At 44.4% G+C, this 19,848-nt stretch overlaps 2 protein-coding genes across 4 annotated transcripts in view; one reads left to right on the top strand and one right to left on the bottom strand.

Annotated features, from left to right (window-relative positions):
* Window positions 1-19,848, bottom strand: part of klhl17 (kelch-like family member 17) — a 74,504-nt gene that overhangs the window by 48,839 nt on the left and 5,817 nt on the right. Inside the window, exons 2-4 of one of the 2 annotated variants that reach the window (XM_059952321.1) lie at window positions 15,672-15,792; window positions 13,151-13,303; window positions 681-944 (exon numbers count right to left, since the gene is read on the bottom strand). In XM_059952321.1, the coding sequence (XP_059808304.1) occupies window positions 681-891 (211 nt within the window). In that variant the 5' untranslated portion in view covers window positions 892-944; window positions 13,151-13,303; window positions 15,672-15,792. Of the gene's footprint in view, window positions 1-680; window positions 945-13,150; window positions 13,304-13,999; window positions 14,141-15,671; window positions 15,793-19,848 lie in introns of those variants that run through there. The other variant, XM_059952320.1, reaches the window with a different exon arrangement.
* Window positions 14,453-19,848, top strand: part of noc2l (NOC2-like nucleolar associated transcriptional repressor) — a 163,845-nt gene continuing 158,449 nt past the window's right edge. Inside the window, exons 1-2 of one of the 2 annotated variants that reach the window (XM_059952319.1) lie at window positions 14,453-14,577; window positions 17,793-18,060. In XM_059952319.1, the coding sequence (XP_059808302.1) occupies window positions 17,924-18,060 (137 nt within the window). In that variant the 5' untranslated portion in view covers window positions 14,453-14,577; window positions 17,793-17,923. Of the gene's footprint in view, window positions 14,578-17,792; window positions 18,061-19,848 lie in introns of those variants that run through there. The other variant, XM_059952316.1, reaches the window with a different exon arrangement.

Here is a 19,848-nt window from a genome sequence, read left to right as displayed (position 1 = left end):
CCAGTCCTGATGAAGGGTCACGGCTTGAAACATCAACTGTTTATTCATTTCCATTGATTCCACCTGACCTGCTGAGTTCCTCCAGCACTTTGTGTGTGTTGCTCTGGATTTCCAGCATCTGCAGAAACTCTGGTGTTTATTCAAGATTATTTATTGACATTTCCAGTACACAAGTGTGAAGGAGAACAAAATAATTGGTACTCTGGATACAAAGCGGCACAAAAATAATAAGATAAAGAACACAATATTAAAAAATACAATAAATATAAACACATAAATATACAAATATTAGTATACCCGCACACTTGTAATGCCATTGTGACACTCTTAATTTCTTTTGGGATCAATAAAGTATCTATCTATGTATCATATACTGTACACAGTTTGATTGTAAGTTCATAAAGCGACACTAGCCACAGGAGGGTCTGTACATAAGGTGACCGACAGGAAATGATAAAGTAGTGGTGGTTGGGGGTGTGGAGGGCTGAATTAACGGGTGGAGGTGCTGATCTGCTTACAGCTTGGGGAAGGTAACTGTTTTGGGTTCTCCTGGTCCTGGTGTAGATGTGACGTAGCATGAGAAGCCGTCTGAGGTGTGCACTTCAACGCTTAATTGAAGTCAACTGAATGCTTTGCGACACCCACGTTCCCCACCCACCTTCCCGAATGAAGGAACTTACTTGTAAACATGGCATGGAAGTACGGGCTGCAGGAGGCCAGCACCAGTTTGTGCGCCTTGATTTCCTTGTTCCCCACGTGCAGCACGATGTCGCAGAGTAGCCCTCGCTGCCTCATCCTGTTCATGGAGACGAAGGCATCGTGGTAGTGCCGCTTGGAATTGTGGGAGATGCTGTGTCCGTCGCGGTTCAGTAACTGCATTCCGCCTTCCATCCTGGGAATCCGCTCTTATCCCCCCCTTCGCTTGATGGTTCTGCTCTCAGCCACTGCGAACGAGAAGCAAGGTTTAAGCTAAGGGTTAAATCAAAAATGAAAGGAACTGGAATTGGAGCTAGTTTATTACTGTCCGGGTGGCGGGTGGAGATACGTCTCCACCAAAGGATGTGTAGGGCACTCCTTCCCTCCAAAGCAATACATATAAATCGCTGGAGGAACTCAGTAGATTGGGCAGCATCCACGGAGATTAATAAACAGTTGACGTTTCGGGCCAAGACTTTTCTTCAGGACTGGAAAGGAAGGGGGGGAGGGGAAAGAAGAGGTGGGGGAGTAGAAGGAGGGTAGCTCCAAGGTGATTGGTGAAGTCATGTGGGTGGGAAGATAAAGGGCTGGAGAGGAAGGGACCTGACAGGAGAGGAGAGTGAACCATAGGACAAATGGAGGCAACAGCTGGGGGAGAAGAGGTAAGAGGCCAGATTGGGGAATAGAGGAGAAGGGGAGAGAATTTTTATGGAGTGCAGATATTCGACAAAGCGGTTCCCAGTTTATGACAGGTCCCTCCACTAGCCTGCAGGTCACCCTTGGATAAGGCACAGTACCAGCTCATCTCCACCCATCCCTCTCTCCCCACCAATCAGGGTCAGGTGGAGCAACGGGAGCAGGTGGTGGACATCACAAGTCCTGGTTATGTGACCACTGACACCAGGCAGACAATCTCTGAAGAGTATTGATAATGGCTGGGGTCACCCATCTTGTAAAGGCAATGGCAAACCACTTCTGAGGAAAATTTGCCAAGAACAATCATGATCATAAGACTATCTTTGCCCACGCCTTACCACATGGCACATAATGATGTTGATTATTACTGTCACATGTACTGAGTTACACTGAAAATTTTGTCTTGCATACTGTCCATACAGATCAAATCATTATGCAGTGCATTGAGGTAGAACAATGTAAAACAATAACAATGCAAAATAAAGTGCAACAGCTACAAAGAAAAATCAAAACTAAATTTATTATCAAAGTAAGTACACTCAATGGCCACTTTATTATTTACCTGCTCCTTAATACAAGTATCTAATCAGCCAATCATGTGACAGCAACTCAGTGCATAAAAGCATGCAGACATGGTCAAGAGGTTCAGTTGTTGCTCAGACAAAACATCAGAATGGGGGAGAAATGTGATCTAAGTGACTTTGACCATGGAATGATTGTTGGTGCCAGACAGGGTGGTCTGAATATCCCAGAAACTAATGACCTCCTGGGATTTTCACATCCAACAGTCCCCAGAGTTTGCAGAGAATGGTGTGAGAAACAAAACCATACAGTGAGGGGCAGACTGTGGGTGAAAGCACCTTGTTAATGAGAGAGGTCAGAGGTGAATGGTCAGACTGGTTCAAGCTGACAGGCAGGTGACAGTAACTCAAATAATCACGTGTTACAACAGCGATGCGCAGAAGAGCATCTCTCAATGAACAACCTGTTGAACCTTGAAGTGGAATACAGAAGGCAGAAAACCACCCCTGTACCAAATGAAGTGGACCTTGAGAGTATTTCTTATTGTAATTTAGTTTATTTCATGTATTGCACTGTACTGCTGCCAGAGAAGACCAAATTTCACTACACAGGTCAATGATATTAAACATGATTCTGATATCTTTGGAATATATTGCTTATTAATGCAACTAAGAAAATGAATTCAGGATCTGTTATCCACTATTTGTATTTAATATTTGGAAACTACTTGCCCCTTAAATTGCACCCATTGCATTAAAGAGTCTGTAATTCTACTCCAGTGACTCAGGTAATAATTGTTTTCTATACGACTATGAGGGTGTCCATTCTCCACGCACCTGCTATATCATCAGAGGTTTCTGTTCCAGTCTGGCATTTCAAGGAGCTTGTTTCCTTCAATGTCACACACAACTTGCTGGAGGAACTCAGCAGGTCAGGCAGCATCCTGATGAAATGTTTCGGCACAAAGCGTCAACAGTTTATTCATTTCCATAGACGCTGCCCGACCTGGGGAGTTTCGCCTGCATTTTGTGTGTGCATCTCCAGATTTCCAGCACCTGCAGAATCTCCTGTTTACGGTGTGCAGGAATCTGTTTCAAGGTTATTTTTCAGGAAAAAGCATTCCCTTATGTTTTATTCAAAATAAATTCTACAGCATTATGTGTCCTTGTGTATTTTTTCCAGCTGGAAGGATCTCCTGTCTCACTGCTTGCTTTGTGTTGCCGACTGCACTATTTACGTTCCCTTCAGGACACCCTGAAGTGCATTATAACCAGTAAAATACTCTTCTTAAGACTTACAATGTAGAACATTACAGTTCAGGCCCTTCAGCCCACGAAGTTGTGCTGACCCAAGCCCACTCTAAGATCAATCTAACTCTTCTTCCTGACATGGCTCTCCATTTTTCAATCATCCGTGTGGCTACCTAAGAGACTCTTAAATGTCCAGAATTATATCAAAATCAGGTTTATTTTCAATGACCTAAGTCATTACAATGTGTTGTTTTGCGGCAGCAGTATAGTGCAATATTTTATACAATTCAATTAAATAAATAATGCAAAATGAAAGCAAGAATAGTGTGGTCATGTTCATGGATTCCGAAATCTGAGGCAGAGGGGAAGAAGCTGTTGCTAAAACATTGAGTGTGTGCCTTCAGGCTCCTGTACCTCCACTCTGATGAGAAGAGAGCACGTCCTGGGTGGTGGGGTTCCTTAATGAAGGACGCCGTCTTTACAAGGAATCACATTTTGAAGATATTCTCGATGGTGAGGAGGCTAGTTCCCACGATGGAGCTGGCAGAGTCAACAACCCTCTGCAGATTTTTCTGATCCCCTGCACTTGCTCTTGCATTCCACAATGTGATGCGACTGGTCAGAATGCTCACTGTGGTGCATCTGTGTAGAGCCTTTGATTTCATTGTATCTGCCTCTACCACTACCCCTGGCAGAGCACTCAACTCTGTAACAAGAGATTTTACTCTCTGTGTGAAAAAAAGCCTTCCTCTGACACCTCCCTATACTTTCCTTCAATCACCATAAAATGATGCCCCCTCGTACTAGTCATTTCCACCCTGTCGCACGGTGTCTACTTGATCTATGCCTCTTATCATCATCTTGTACAACTCTATTAAGTCACTTCTCATCCTCCCTCACTCCAAAGAGAAAAGCACAAGCTCACTCAACATGTCTTCATAAGACAAGCTCTCCAATTCAGACAGCATCCTAGTATGGTAGCGTAAGTTTAGCAGAGCGGGTTCAGTTCCCACTGTTGCCTGTAAGGAGTTTGTACGTTCTCCTCAAGCTCGCGTGGGTTTCCTCGGAGTGTTCTGGTTTCCTCCCAAATTCTAAAGGCGTACCAGTTGGTGGGATAATTGGTCATCCTAAATTGTCCCGTGATTAGGCTAGGATTAAATTGAGGGTTGCTGGTCAACGCAGCTGGAAGGGCCAGAAGGGCCAACTCTGAGCTGTATATCCATAGGGGTTCAATTTCCACTGCCCTAACCCTAAGGTGTTCATATGTGGAGGAACGTTGTTTCATTTGGAGGCAAACATATGTACGGTTGAATGACATCGCAAGTGTCGACATGGTGCCACTTGCGGGCTGCCCCCAGCACACTTGCAATGTGTTGGTCATTGACACAACCGACTCGCTTCACAGGTCGTTTCGATGTTCCAATACACATGACAAATCTTTAAAAGTACGAGAACAGCCCTGATCTGCAGGTCGACGGATAAAGTGCCAGAAGTTGCATTAGGCCGAGTAGCGCCTTTTCGTTCGGTATACAAGCAGCGGGATAAATGGCCCCCTTCGGTGTTGTATTTTCCATAAGACCATGCTTTCTATGCACTCTACTATCCATTCTTTCAATATTTAATGGCACCTTTCAGGAGGTTCAGAGCCAATAAATTACTTTTGAAAAATGGTCACAGTAGGTGACACAGCAAGTAAGTTAAATTTGTTCTGAAGGTGTTGACAGAAGAATCAATTAGAGAGCAAGCACAGGGGAACCTGCTTGTCTTCAGGTAACATCATGGGATCTGTTCTATCCATCTGTACAACATTTCCAAATCAACCACAACAACACACACACAAAATGCTGGAACAACTCAGCAGGTGAGAGTGCATCTATAGAGGAGAATAAAGAACCAATGTTTCACGCCAAGGCCCTTCATCAGGACTGGAAAGGAAGGGGGAAGAAGCCAGAATAAGAAGGTGGGGAGAGGGGTAAGGAGTACAAGATGGCAGGTGCTAGGTGAACACACTCTCACAACGCTGGAGGAACTCAGCAGATATGGAAATCAGGACTGTGAAGGTATGGAAATCAGGACTGTGAAGGTATGGAAATCAGGACTGTGAAGGGTTTCGGCTGAACAACTGACTGCTTATTCCTCTCCTGACCCCCTGAGCTCCTCCGGCATTTTGTCCTGGATTTCCAGCATCTGCAGAATCCCTTGTGTAGGTGATAAGTGAAGCGAGGTGAGGGGGAAGGTGGGTGTGTAAGGGAGGGGAGCTGAATTGAGAAGCTCGCAGATGATAGGTGGAAAAGGTGAAGGGCAGAAAATGAATCTGATTGGAGCAAGCATGTGTGAGGGCAAGGTTGCAGAGTCAGAGGGCAGCAGAGATCACAGAGGGGGAGCAGCGAGAGAGGGTTTCACTGACCTCCCGTGAAAGAGGAGATTTAAACTTCCTCAGAGTAGCTATTCCTCAGAGACTTCACAGTGGAGAAAATCACAAACATGAGAGATTCTACAAGTGCTAGAAATACACAACCACAGCCTGCGGTTGGGGAGGAGGTACAGAAGCCTGATTTTCCCAACTATAATCCCGCTCCCCCTGCCCCCTTCCCACAACAGAGATCCATATCAGAATCACGTTTCTCATCACTCACATGTCATGAATTGTTTTTTGCAGCAACAGTATAGTGCAACACATAAATTACTGCAGTACTGTGTAACATTCTTAGGCACCCTAGTTATGTATATGTGCCTAACACTTTTGCACAGTAATGTACTTTCCTGCAACAATCAGGTTCTTGAACCGACCTGGATAACTCGAACCCTACATCAGCAATAGAACACTATGAACCATCTCCTGCACTACCATGGACTTGCCTTCAATAATTTTGGGGGTCCTCTATTGTTTCCAGTGCTCCTGGTGCGGCCCCCTCCACATTGGTGAGACCCAGCACGGATTGGGGGACCTCTTCATCGAACACCTTCATTCTGTGCACCGCAAAAGCAGCATCTCTCAGCCGCTACCCATTTCATTTCAACTTCCCATTCCAACATGTCGGTCCATGGCCTCCACCACTGACATGACGAGGCCAAACTCAGGTTGGAAGAGCAGCACCTCCAACCTGATGGCGTGAACATTGATTTCTCCAACTCCCAATAATCTATTCCCTCCTACCCCTCCCTCCTTCTCCCTTTTTCCATTCCCTCACTCAGTTTCCTCACTCACCCTTTCTCCTCTTCTCACCTGCACATCACCTCCCTGATTCCACTCTTCCTTCCCTTTCTTCCATCATCCACTCTCCTCTCCTAGCAACACACACAACATGCTGGAGGAACTCAGCAGGCCAGACAGCATCTATGGAAAAGAGTATTGTTGATGTTCTGGGCTGAAACCCTTTGGCAAGACTCTCCTCTCCCACCAGATTCATTCTTCTTCACCCTTCTGCCTCTTCACCTATCACCTCCGAGCTTCTTACTTCATTTCCCCCTCCACCATCCACCCATCTTCCCCTTCACCTGGTCTTCTCTATCACCTGTCAGCTTATACTCTTTCCACAACCCCACCTTCTCATTCTGGCTTCTTCTCTCTTCCTTTCCAGTCCTGTTTATTCCCCTCCATGGATGCTGTCCAACTTGCTGAGTTCCTCCAGCATTGTGTGTGTGTTTCTCAGGATCTCCAGCATCTTCAGAATCTCTTGTGTTTATGCAGAGCCATCCTAACTGAGATTAACCACCACAACACCAGGGAAAGTGGTCTATGATACTCTGTGAAGTAACAACCTTCTGACCATCGAACTTTTAAGTGATTTTAGAAAATGATAGTACTAACTATAACTTATTTATAAAGCACTTCTCATACAATGTAGTTCAAAGTGCTTTACAAAGTACAAATGTGAAAATAAAAGACAAAAAGATGTTGGTTAAAAGCAAAGTTAAATAATTAGGTTTTGAGCTGCTGTTTAAAGATGTCAACTGGGTCTGCATCCCTTATAGTTTTAGGTACTGATTTCCATAATTTAGGAACATAGTTAAAAAAAAGCTGTCCTGCCAATTATCTTTAGAGGGAGTTGGATGAACTCAGCAGGTCGGGCAGCATCCATTGAAATGAGCAGTCAATGTTTCGGGCCGACCTGCAGAGTTCTTCCAGCTTTTGTACGTGTTGATTTGACCACAGCATCTGCAGTGTACTTTGTGTTATCTTTAGAGGGAGATCGTTTATATTTAAGGAACCAACCTTAGAGTTCAAGAAGGATTATGAGACAAAAGCAATTCCATGATGTACTCCAGTCCCAGACCATTGAGAGCTTTAACAACAAGTAAGAGTACTTTAAAAAAACAATTTTAAAAGATACAGGAAGCCAATGCAGAGTAGCTAGTATGGGAGTGATATGTTCCTCAATCCTGATTTTAGTTAAAATTCTAGCTGCGGCATTCTGAATGAGTTAAAGTTTGTCAATAGATTGCCTGGAAAGCTGACACAAAGCTTACTTGATTTCACTTTATTTACACCCAAGTTGGTGTGGTCTTTCATTGAATCTGTTATAGTTATTATTAAGATAAGATATAGGAGCAAAGTTAGGCCATTTGGCCCATTGTGTCTGCTCCACCATTTGATCATAGCTGATCCATTTTTCCTCTCAGCCCCAATCTCCTGCCTTCACTCAATATCCCTTCCCACCCTGACCAGTTGAGAATCTATCAGGCTCTGCCTTAAATATACATTGGACACAGTCTCAGAATAGGAGGGGGCATCCTTTTAGGACAGAGGTGAGGAAGAAAGAGAGTGGTGAATCTGTGGGATTCTTTGCCACAGGCAGCTGTGGAGGCCAAGTCTTTATGTATATTTAAGGCAGAGGTTGATAGATTCTTGATTGGTCAGAACATGAAGGGTTATGGGTGCAAGGCCGGAGATTGAGCTGAGAGGAAAATTGGATCAGCAAAATGGCCCAATTCTGATCCTATATCTTATGGTCTTAAAGCTGCTCACTCACAATGCTCCAAGTGCAGACTGACTTGTGGCCTTATAAAGGTTCAGCATCACATCCTTGCTTTTATATTCTAGTCTTCTCAAAATGAATGCTAACATTGCATTTGTCTTCCTTACCACTGTCTCAAACTGCAAGTTAACTTTTAGGGAATCCTGCAGGAGGACTCCCAGTACCCTTTGCACCTCAGATTTGTGAATTTGCTCCCTGTTTAGAAAACAGTCTACTCCTGTATGAACAGTATACAAGACAACCTTTTCACTTTATCTCAGTTAATGTGACAATAATAAACCAATGTTAGTTCCTTAAGGTTGTTATAGCTAGTGGGGGGGGGGGTAAGGGGGGGGCAGCTGTAGTATTGGGAATAAGCTCCCACTACCCATTAAATGCTCCCAATGACATGCATCTCAAATAGCCTCTGCAACCATGTCCAGCTGCTGGCCTTCTATGTGGTTCAGCTACTAAGGCCGGTGGAACCGTTTCTACTGATGGGAGAAGAGGCAAAGGCGGGTTACTGGTACCTTCAAAGCAGTCGCTTTGGGCATATGGGGCTCATCAGCAGTGGTTAGCGGCATATCTAGAAGGAAAACTCTGATCTCAAACCTCCGCTGTCTTCAGCTAAACCCACTCATGGGGAGGGCTTCAGGAGCAAACCCAGAGGAAAAATCCGGAGCTGGAATACCCAAGGAAGTTCACTGACTGACAACTCCTGCTGGTGCCAAACTGTTTCAGTCTCTGTTGTTCTTTTGGATTCATCAGATGGGTTGAGAGGGGGAAGCCTACTACAGGGGCAACAGCTTGCTCTCCATACTGTACTGCCCTGGGTTGTGTATTACATAGACAATTGGGACACATCATCCATGATTGACCCCACCCAATGGAGGGTGTAAAACAAAACACTATCAAAATCACAGTGTTCACTAACACCCCACCTCGATCCAAACCACCCATTCAACCTCTTGATCAAGCAATGCAGTGTTTAGTTGGGAGATGCTGCCACCTTTATGATGAGACATTAACTTGAGGCCATCTTCGGATGAATTTAAAATACCTTTTGCATTATATTTCAAGAGGAGGGGAGATGCACTGGCTCAACACGTCAGGTATGAACATAGAACATTATAGCACAGTCAAGACCCTTCAGTCCATAATATTGTATCAACCCCTTAACCTTCTCTCCTACACAGCCCTCTATTTTTCTACCATCCAAGTGCCTATCTAAGAGTTTCTTAAATCCTCCTAATGTATCTGCCTCCCCAGTGGCACAATCCACACACCCAGCACTCTCTGCATAAAGAACCCACCTCTGACACCCCCTTTATACTTTCCTCTAATCCCTTGAAAAATACGTCCCCTTGTACCACCCACTTCTGCCCTGGGAATAAGTCTCTGGCTATCTACTCAATCAATGCCTCTCGTCATCTTGTACATCTCTATCACAGGAGGTGTAAGGGGCTCCTTCCCTCTGTTAGCTTGCAGGTCACCCTTGGGCAAGATGTAGCACCTGCTTGCCCCCCCCCCCCACCCCACCGATCAAGGTCAAATGAAGCCATTGGAGCAGGTGGTGGATGATCGTACGAGCAGCTGGTGCGTATCACAAGTCCTGGTTATGCGACCACTGATGCCAGGCAGACAATCTCTGAAGAGTGTTGATAATGGCTGGGGTCACCTGTCTTGTAAGGACTCTGCACAGAAGAAGGCAATAGCAAACCATTTCTGTAGAGATATCTTCCAAGAATAATCATGGTCACGGGACCACAATCGCCTACATCACATGACATAAGACCCTAAGACATAGGAGCAGCGACAAGCCACTTAGCTCGAGTCCGCTCTGCCATTCCATCATGGCTGATCCCAGATCCCAGTCAACCCAAACACCTGCCCTCTCACCATATCCTTTGATGCCCTGTCTGAGCAGGAAGCAATCAACTTCTACCTTAAATATACCCACGGACTTGACCTCAACCACAGTCTGTGGCAGAGCATTCCTCAGATTCACTACTCTCTGGCTAAAAAAATCCCTCCTTACCTCTCACAAACAAGAGAACATTTGCAGATGCTGGAAATCCAAACAACACACACAAAATGTTGGAGGAACTCAGCAGGCCGGGCAGCATCTATGGAAAAAAGTCCAGTCAACGTTTCGGGCTGAGACTGGAGCAAGAAAAGCTGAGGAGTAGATTTAAAAGGTGGGGAGAGGGAAGAGAGAAACACAAGGTGATGGATGAAAATGGGAGGGGGCAATGAAGTAAAGAGCTGAGGTTGATTGGTGGAAGAGATACAGGCTGGAGAAGGGGGGAGTCTGATAGGTAAGGATAGAAGGTCATGGAAGAAATAAAATGGGAAGGAGCATCAGAGGGAGGTGATGGGTGGGCAAGGTGAGAGAGGAGAAAGAGGACGGGGAATGGTGAAGAAAGGTGGGGGGCTATTACCGGAAATTCAAGAAATTGGTGTTCATGATGAACATCGTTTGCTCTGTCTGCATTTATACCCAATCATTAGCTTGCCCTTCCTTACATTCATGTTACACCCATCACCTACTTGTAAACCTGCTGCCTCAGTCCCTCAGCTCTATCATACTGGTTCCCATCCCCTTACCATATTAGTTTAAACCTCTCCCAACAGCTAACAAGTTTGAATTCGGCCAACTCCAAAAACCTGGAGAGGGATGGGCTCCGCCGGGTTTCAGATGCCCAAGACACGCCGTACGATGAGCAATCACCAAAAAATCGGTGCAAAAAGCTTGTTATGCCGGCGCCCCGACGCGTGCACACACACAACAGTGTAGTCAAGTGAGGTCAAGTCCGTGGGTATATTTAAGGGTGCGTGCACACGCACAACAGCTAACAAGCCAAAGGTCATCGAGCTGCAGCTCCAGTTCCCTAACACGGTCTCTAAGGAGCTGCATCCTGGTGCAGATGCAGCCATCAGGGAGGCCAACACACCACATGCCTTCTTAAATACCCTATCAACTTGCTGGGCAACTTCATGTTATGAAAATGTCAGACAATCGTGAAAACTTGTGGGTTTGGAGAGTCCTGAAAAAGACTTGATGACATGCCACAGTTATGCGGATGTTAGGCAACTGTCTCCTCACGAAACCTTACATCTCGGTATGGGATGAATGGTTAAAAAAAGGAACCTGCCACCTTTACCCAGTTTGGACCACACGATTCCCATGCTGTCAAAATGTTATTTTTGTACTTCCACAACAAGTAAAATGTACAACTGTAGGCTCATAACATTGAAGGTGATTCCAGTCAACCAATTTGTTATTTAGTACAGATAGATCAGTGTTTGAGGACAAGAAAATTCTGGTCAAACACGACGTTTCACTAAGAAATGCACTCAGTGAAATGCAGAAGGGATGGTGGGAAGGCTGGAGCCACCTCCACCAAGGGCTCTTGCCTCCCCAGCATCAAAGACATTTTCAAAAGGCGATGCATCAAAAGGTGACATCCATCATTAAGGACCCCACCTCCCAGGACATGGCCTCTTCTCATCGCTATCCTCAAGGAGGAGATAAAGGAGCATGAAGACGCATACTCAACATTTTAGAAACGGATCCTTCCACCCGCCATCAGATTTATGAGTAGACAATGCACCCATGAACATTACCCGAGTATTTTTGCTCTACGTATTATATATGTATGCAAATATACATATGTGATTGTATACTCTATGTATTGCACTGTTCTGCCACCATTAAGCAACACGTTTCACAACAAATATCAGTGATAATAAACCTGATACTGAATCTGTGTCACTCAATACATCCAATTAAAATTGTCCGTTGAAAACCCATCTCTTCTTGACCGGATTATTCTGAATATTGAGCAATTTTATCAGAAAGAAACTTTGAACAGTTGTTTTAAATTAGTTTTCCTGCTGTATTTTGCTATAGGGTGTACTAACATGATGCAATGTCATGATGGTCTCTTTTGTCTTGTTGATATACTTATTATTTTCTGTAACTCAATTCACAGTCCACATTACAGTCTGCTGTTGGGGATTTTTGTTTCTGCACACCCTTCATCATTAAAAACCACTCAGAGCTGCTCTTCAACACTCCCACAGTAACAAAATTCCTGAAAAAGATTGTCAAGCACCCCGCTGAACTTTCCTCACTGTGATCAACTGTGGAAAAAAACTCGCCAATTTTAATTTAATTTTGTCCATTCTTTCTCCCGCAGCTTCAGGATGGCCAAGGCAGGATATTCCAAAATCCCTCTGCTTGGGAATTCACATTGCCTGTGAATTCAGGATGACTGGCATTAACTTGTCTGCCACTGTTCACTTGCTGAGGAATAAAAAGGTTGTGTGTGTGTGTGTGTGTGTGTGAGTGTGTGAGTGTGACTGTGCATGCCTGCATCAATGTGTGTCAGTCACTGTGTATATCCGTGTCCGTATGTGTTTGCGTGAGTGTGTGTCTGTGTGTGGAGAGAGGGAGAGAGAGAGAGAAATCAGCCCATTCTCTAACCAGGCCCAGTGACTCAGATTTTTCCCCCTTGTTCATAGAAAGGCAACATAATTGGAACGAAGCAGACAATCTCTCTTCACGTACCAGCTGCTGAATTCGAAAGGGTTATTTCTCAGCCAAGGCACGGGGGGGGGGGGGGGGGGGTGGAATACATTCATTAAATGACCGTGTGCTTGTATGTGTGATGTCTTGATTGTAACCAGTTCTCTGCATACTTTGAGCCATCGTGTCACATAAAAAAAATCTCCCCTTGATTGGTGAACAATACACGGCTGTGGCTGGACCTGTGCAATGTGGATGAGCACACAAATACCACACATGGGCTAGTCGGAGCTTTGTCTAATTTCTGCGGGTGCTTTACAGTCGAGAGGCAAACACAATTACTTTCATCATTCAACCTCAGTTAGAATTGGATTGATTTATATTCTAAACGCGTATTCTTGTATGCGGCTTATAAACGAAGCCCTTTTTCAATTTAATTTTAATCTATAAATTCATAAAAATTCAAACATTGAAGAGGAATTATAAATGTTACTCACAGACCAGCTACCAAAGGATCATTCACAATGTATCCACTTATCACACCCAAGGCCCGTCCTCCTTTATGGTGATTGGTGCGGTGACGTCAATCAAGGGCTCACTACGATAGCGATTGGCCACCCGCTCTGTCCATCACCAATACGCGTCATCGTCTTAAAAGAAAATGCATCTTGCTTAGATAAGCTTGCAACAAACAATGCCCCACATTATTATTTCCTTTATCGTTTAGATATTTCATTGCGGCATCCAAGGGCAAAGAAAGGTCTCAATAAAAAGAAAAGACTTGTTAGCAAACCTTATTTTATTGAACAATAACCCCAAAAGATGCTAATAACAAGCATTTTGTCATCGGGAATTATCTCCTGACTGGTAAGTAAACCCATTAAAAGGTAGTTCACCCCGCAAAAAAAAAATCACTCAACACGAATGTGATTGCATATTTAAATTTAATTTCTCTACACTTGAACAACTTCCTCCTAAAGAAATTATTTTTCCCCCATCATCCCATCCTGAGACGGGAACAAACTTCGACATGTTGGCCCTGTCGACTGGGTTGAATCAAAGCCTAATAACAACTTATTTTCATACAAACGATGTCGCTCAAAGTGCTTTACATTGGGATAAAGTGTAAACATGAGAACAAAAGGCAGGAAGATGTTAGTTAAGCGCAAGTTAAATACATCAGGGTTGAGTTGGCGTTTAAAAACCCTAAAGGGGGAGGGGAAGTGCTTGAAAACACGAAACAGGTTTTTGATTTCAGTGAGTCAAGTCGACGGTGGATTGGAGCTGCCCGCTTTAACAAATGCACACTCCACTGAAACACAAGCTCCCATACCCGCAACACTTACCTTCAGACCTCTCGGGAACAGTTACCAGCATTGCAGAAAACAAAGAGCACGACATCCATCCGATTAAGAGAAACTCGGTCCCTCCCTCCTCTCGGAGTCCAAGTACGGTCTGAACATTTTTGATGTTGCCATAACAAGAGTTGGACAATCGACCCAGGGATCAATCAAGCCAACAACCACTAGGGATGCTCTTATCTCACCGCGGCCATCCAAATTAAAAGCAGCGGCTGAAGTTTCCGCCTCCCTTCCTCCAGAGGTTCGAGACTCGGCTCGGAGGTTGGGGGTGAGCGAGGGCCGGAGTCTGTCTTGAAAACAACACACTGCCACGGTACAGTGAGAATTCCTCCGCCCGCTCTACAACGCGGAGACCAACACAATGCCACGGTAACAGAGAATTTCTCAGTCCGCTTCACAACCCGGAGACCAACACAATGCCATTTTGATTTAAGGGAGGGCGAATACTGTGCGGTGCTCTTACATCAGACATTCGCTCTCGGTCACTAGAAAGACGCACATGCACTTTTCTGTCAAGAAATGTCCTTTCCAGTGATTGGATATCCCCACCACCCCCAGAGCAGGTAAGAGTCAGTTTAGGAAATGAAGTAGATGGATGATTGGATTTCACCTCGTCCCATTATTTGACATCAAGAATTATCCACCTTAATGCCTAAACACTTAATACGTCGTACACAGAACGCGGCATAATAGATAGGCTAATATGTATTCTCACATGACAAACATGTGTTGTATGTGTACACACGTGCGCCAGATTGCACTGGCTAAAGTTGAAAGTAAAAGTACTTTTATATGTATACTGTCCTAAGATTCCTTTTCCGGCAGGTATTTACAGGAAAATAAAATATACAATAGAATTTATGAAAAATTATAAATAACAAGGTCCGAAAACAACTAATGCGCAAAAGACAAAATGTGCGATAAAAATAAACAAATTATATGTAATATTGAGAACATGAGTTGCAGAGTTTTTGAAAGTGAGTTCAAAGTACAATTATCATCAAAGTATGTATTATACACCCTTGCGATTTGTCTCCTTACAGGCAGCCATAATGCAAGAAACCCAGGATAACCCATTTAAAAAATACCTTCCAATATCTGCAGATGTTCTCTTGCTCCTGACAGACACCCAGTGTGCAAAAACAATTGTGTAAACAATAAAAGTAAGCAAATAGCTTTCAGGATGAAAGTGAGTGCTCAGACACGAAAGCCCGGGGCATGCCCGCAGAACCAGCCTGACCCTCACCTCTGGTCCCTACACCTGGCCTTTTCAACCCATCTGCCCCTGCATTTAAATTGTCCTTAGGTTGCAGGATCAGTTCAGAGTCGAGGTGTACATGTATATGTACAAATATGTTGTATGTGTACACTTGTACCAGATTTTGCTAGCTAATGTCACACACAGCTGAATCTCGTAGAGACTTATAGAATGGAAACATACCCTTTGACCCATCCCATCTATCATGACACTGTTACCCAGCGAGCTAATCCCATCTTCTCCCATTTGACCCGTTGACCTTGGAACCTCACATACATACGTAGTGGCTCTTAAATGCTAATATGCCTGTGTCAACCACTATTCCTGGCAGCTCGTTCCAAACACGTACCGCGCTTTGAATGAAGAAGCTGCCACTGATTTCCCCTTGAAATCTCTCACCTGTCCTCTCCGAGCAAGAACATCAAAAAGGAACTAAAATGTAAAAAAGGAAAATCTCCAGGTGCTGCAATCCGAAATAAAATCGAGATGTGTTGGGAACACTCAACATGTCAGGCAGCATCTGTGGAGAAAGAGGATTCAAGATTCAAGTTTATTTACATCAAAACATAGTCAATTTTTTTCCCTCACCCTCCCCTTTCCTTCTATTCCCCACTCTGTCCTACCTTTCTTCACCTGCCCTATTACCTCCCTCCCCCTTCCCTTTCTCATAACGGTCCACTCTCCTCTCCTATCAGATTCCTTCTTCTCCAGCCCTTCACCTTCCCACCCACTTGGTTTCACCTGTCACCTAGCTATCCTCTTTCCCCTCCCCTCACCTTTTTACCTTGGTGTTTTCCCCCCTTCCTTTCCAGCCCTGACAAAGGGCCTTGGCCAAAACAGCGACTGTTTATTCATTTCCCTAGATGCTGCCGGACCTGCTGAGTTCTTCCTGTATCTTCTCAGTCACAGTCAGAATCGGGTTTAATATCATCGGCATGCTGTATGTCATGAAATTTGTTAACTTAGCAGCATCAGAACAAAGCAATACATGATAATATTGAAAAAAGAATAAAACAAGTAAATCAATATATTAAATAGTTACATTAAAACCAGTGCAAAAATAGAAATAATGTAGAAAAAGGTGAGGTGGTGTTCATGGGTTCAATGTCCATTTAGGAATCAGATGGCAGAGGGGAAGAAGTTGTTCCTGAACCGCTGAGTGTGTGTCTTCAGGCTTCTGTACCTCCTACCTGATGGTAACAGTGAGAAAAGTCATGTCCTAGGTGATGGGGGTCCTTAATAATGGATGCCACCTTTCTGAAGTACCTGATGCACCATCAATAACTCTCGGAGATGGGAAGCGAACAATAAGTTTTTATTAGCAGCAAGAGACCACCACACAACATCCTGGAGACTGAGGAAGGAGCAGTGCCTCCAATTGCCTTTATACAGGGGTCTGTGGGAGGAGCCACAGGAGCAGTCAGCAGAGGGGCGTGTCCAGACAGGTATATGTAGTTCACCACAGTACCGCTGCTTGAAGATGTCTTAGATACTACAGAGGCTAGTAACCAAGAAGGAGCTGATTAATTTTACCACTTTCTGCAGTTTCTTTCAGTCCTGTGCAGTAGCCCCCCCAAACCGGACAGTGATGCAGCCTGTCAGAATGCTCTCCATGGTACATCTGTAGAAGTTTTCGAGTGTTTTAGGTGACAAGCCAAATCTCCTCAAACTCCTGATGAAATAACCTGCTATGTGTGTGTTGCTCTGGATTTCCAGCATCTGCAGAATCTCTTGTGTTTGTGAAATGCCTCATTTGTGTTTCCAACGACACACCTGAGTGTGTACTGGGGGCAGCCTGCAAGTGTTGTCACACATTCCAGCGCCAACATAGCATGTCCACAACACTATCACATGTTAGAAGTAATTAAAGTTTCAGGTTGGGTTCTCACCACGATGGAAAAAGAGGGAAAATAACCAAATAGTTTTCCTCTCTTTGCTATTTCTGACAAGACAGTCCAGTCTTTGACTTGGAACAACAATTCCTTTAAGAATCAGGTGCATTAAAGTTTTCATAAGTTATGTGAAATTTGTTGCTTTGCAGCAGCAGTACAATACAAAGGCATAAAATTACAAAATAAATCAAAAAACAAAATAACAATTTCTCTGCAGTGTGTTTCCTCCAGGTGCTCCAGTTCCTCCCACAGTCCAAAGCTGTGCCGATCGGCAGGTTACTTGTGCATTGTAAATTGTCTCATAATTTGGCAAGGGTTGCTTGAAGGGTCAGAAGGGCCTTTCTGCACTGTATTTCAATAAGCAAATAAATGAACAATCCCACAGACATTGCTCGACAGGCTGAGTTTGATTGTTGCTCCTGAAACACCTGGGCTGCACACACCACGTGCATTTCGAATGACATTTCCATAGCTTATTTGTGGTAATATTTTGTTTTATATGCTGTGTGTGATATATATATATAATGTGGGTGCACCATGGTCTGGAGGAACATTGCTTCATTTGGTTGTAAATATGTACACTAAATTTCAACTTGACCTTGAAAATTAACTGTTTCTCTCTTCACAGATGCTGCCTGGCCTGATGAGTGTTTCCAGCATTGTCTGATTTCACTAATGAGGTACCTGCCAGTTCCTTGTGTCAGGGAAATCCCATGGAATCCAGAGGCAGGGCCAATCCAGTGAGATTCCGTAACATTAATGCTGGGGGTGGATTTGCCTTCCTTACCACATGTCAGAATCATTGGAGACCCAAAGCGCCACATTAGCACTGCCGTAAGCGAGACGCTATTACAGCTCGGGGCGTCGAAGATTGGACTTCAATTCCGGCACTTTCGGTAAGGGGCTTGTACGTTCTCCCCATGACCACGTGGGTCTCCTCCAGGTGCTCCGGTTTCCTCCCACATTCCAGTAGTGGCAGTCATACATCCAGTAGACATACCAATTCGTAGTTTATTAGTCCGCATAGATTTTCCTGTGATTAGGCTAGTAAAATCGGTAGGTTGCTGCCAATGTGGCTCAGCAGCTGGAAGGGCCCATTCTGCACTGTAATTCTAAATTATTTTAAAAAATACTGATTTCATTGGGCTTAATATCTTGAGGCAAAGGGAAAATGAGTCACCATCTTAAAATTATTTATTTATTTTATTTAATTAGAGATACATCACGGTAACAGGGCCTTCCCAACAAGCCTGTACCAAACAATTGCTCCCATGTGACCAATTAACCTACTAACCTGTATGTCTTGTAAATGTGTGAGGAAACCAAAGCACCCGGGTGAATCGCACGTGGTCATGAGAATTTACAAAGTCCTTTCAGGCAGCGGCGGGAATTGAACCTTGATTACAGGTGCTGTAGAGTGTTGCACTAACTGCCAAGCTTCTGTGACATCCTTTCCTGAATGCTGGGGAGGCCAGTGCCCATGATGGAGCTGGCTGGGTTTCCCATCCTCTGCAGCTTTTTCCAGTCCTGTGCAGTGGCCCGTCCATCCCAGGCGGTGATACAACCGGTCAGTGTTCTCTCCACGGTACATCGGAAGAAACTTGCTAGTTTTTGGTGTCATACCGAATCTCTACAGACTCCTAGTGGATTGTGAACTAATCCAATTCCTTATGTCTTGTGTCAAATCAAATCAGGGAGAATTATGCTGGGCAGCCAGTGTCACCACACCTCTGCCGCCAATGCAACATGCTCTCAACTCACTAATTGTAACCATACATCTTTGGAATGTGGGAGGAAACTGGAGCACCCGGAGGAAACCCAGTTGGCTGCAGTGAGAGTGTATAAACTTCTTATTGATAGTGGCTGGAATTGATCTTGGGTCATCAGTGCTAACGTATGCTAACGACTCTACATAATGGAAAAAAATGGGACAAACAAGAAAAAATGCGAATTGCTCCATTACGTCCATCCAGCTTAATCCATCTCTCCTCATACTGTGTCAGTCATTAACGCAAATGGCGCACTTCACTGTATGTTTCAGTGTCTTGAATGTAGCAAGCCAGTCTCTTTTTCAGGAGTGAATAGCATACTGTTATTCAAGCACCAGTAATCTGGGTGCAATTCCCACCACTGTCTGTAAGGAGTTTGTATGTGCTCCCCGCGACTGTGTGGTTTTCCTGCGAGTGCTCCAGTTTCCCCGCGCAGTTCAAAGACATACTGTGGTTATGCCATTTTGGCACTGGAAGCATGGCCACACTTGCAGGCTACCCAGTACAATCGTTGCTGATTTGATTTGATGCAAACCTATGTTTTGATGTATATGTGACAGATAGAGAGAATCTTTTAATCTTTTCTCACCAAAGTCTTTATGACCTCCCCCAACTGGCTCCAAATTTTACCCCTCTTCAGCCCAACAATCACTCACTAGTCCCACCACTCCCCCCTCCCACCTCACAAAACTTCTCTCTCTACCTTCAGTCCTGATGCTGGGTTTAACCTGAAACTTTGACAACTCAACTTTCCTTATAGATGTTGCTTGACCTCAGGAGATTGTTCCTTTTCATCTTCCTTTTAGTTAAACATGAGAGATTCTGCAGATGCTGGAAATCCAGAGCGATATACACAAAATGCTGAAGGAACTCTGGAAGTCAGGCAGCATCTATGGAAACAAAGAAACAGTCAAC

Source organism: Hypanus sabinus, chromosome 27 (assembly GCF_030144855.1).
Source record: "Hypanus sabinus isolate sHypSab1 chromosome 27, sHypSab1.hap1, whole genome shotgun sequence".
Taxonomy (NCBI): Eukaryota; Metazoa; Chordata; class Chondrichthyes; order Myliobatiformes; family Dasyatidae; genus Hypanus; species Hypanus sabinus.
Note: the sequence above shows the minus strand (reverse complement) of the source record. Positions and strands in the feature narration are given on the sequence as shown.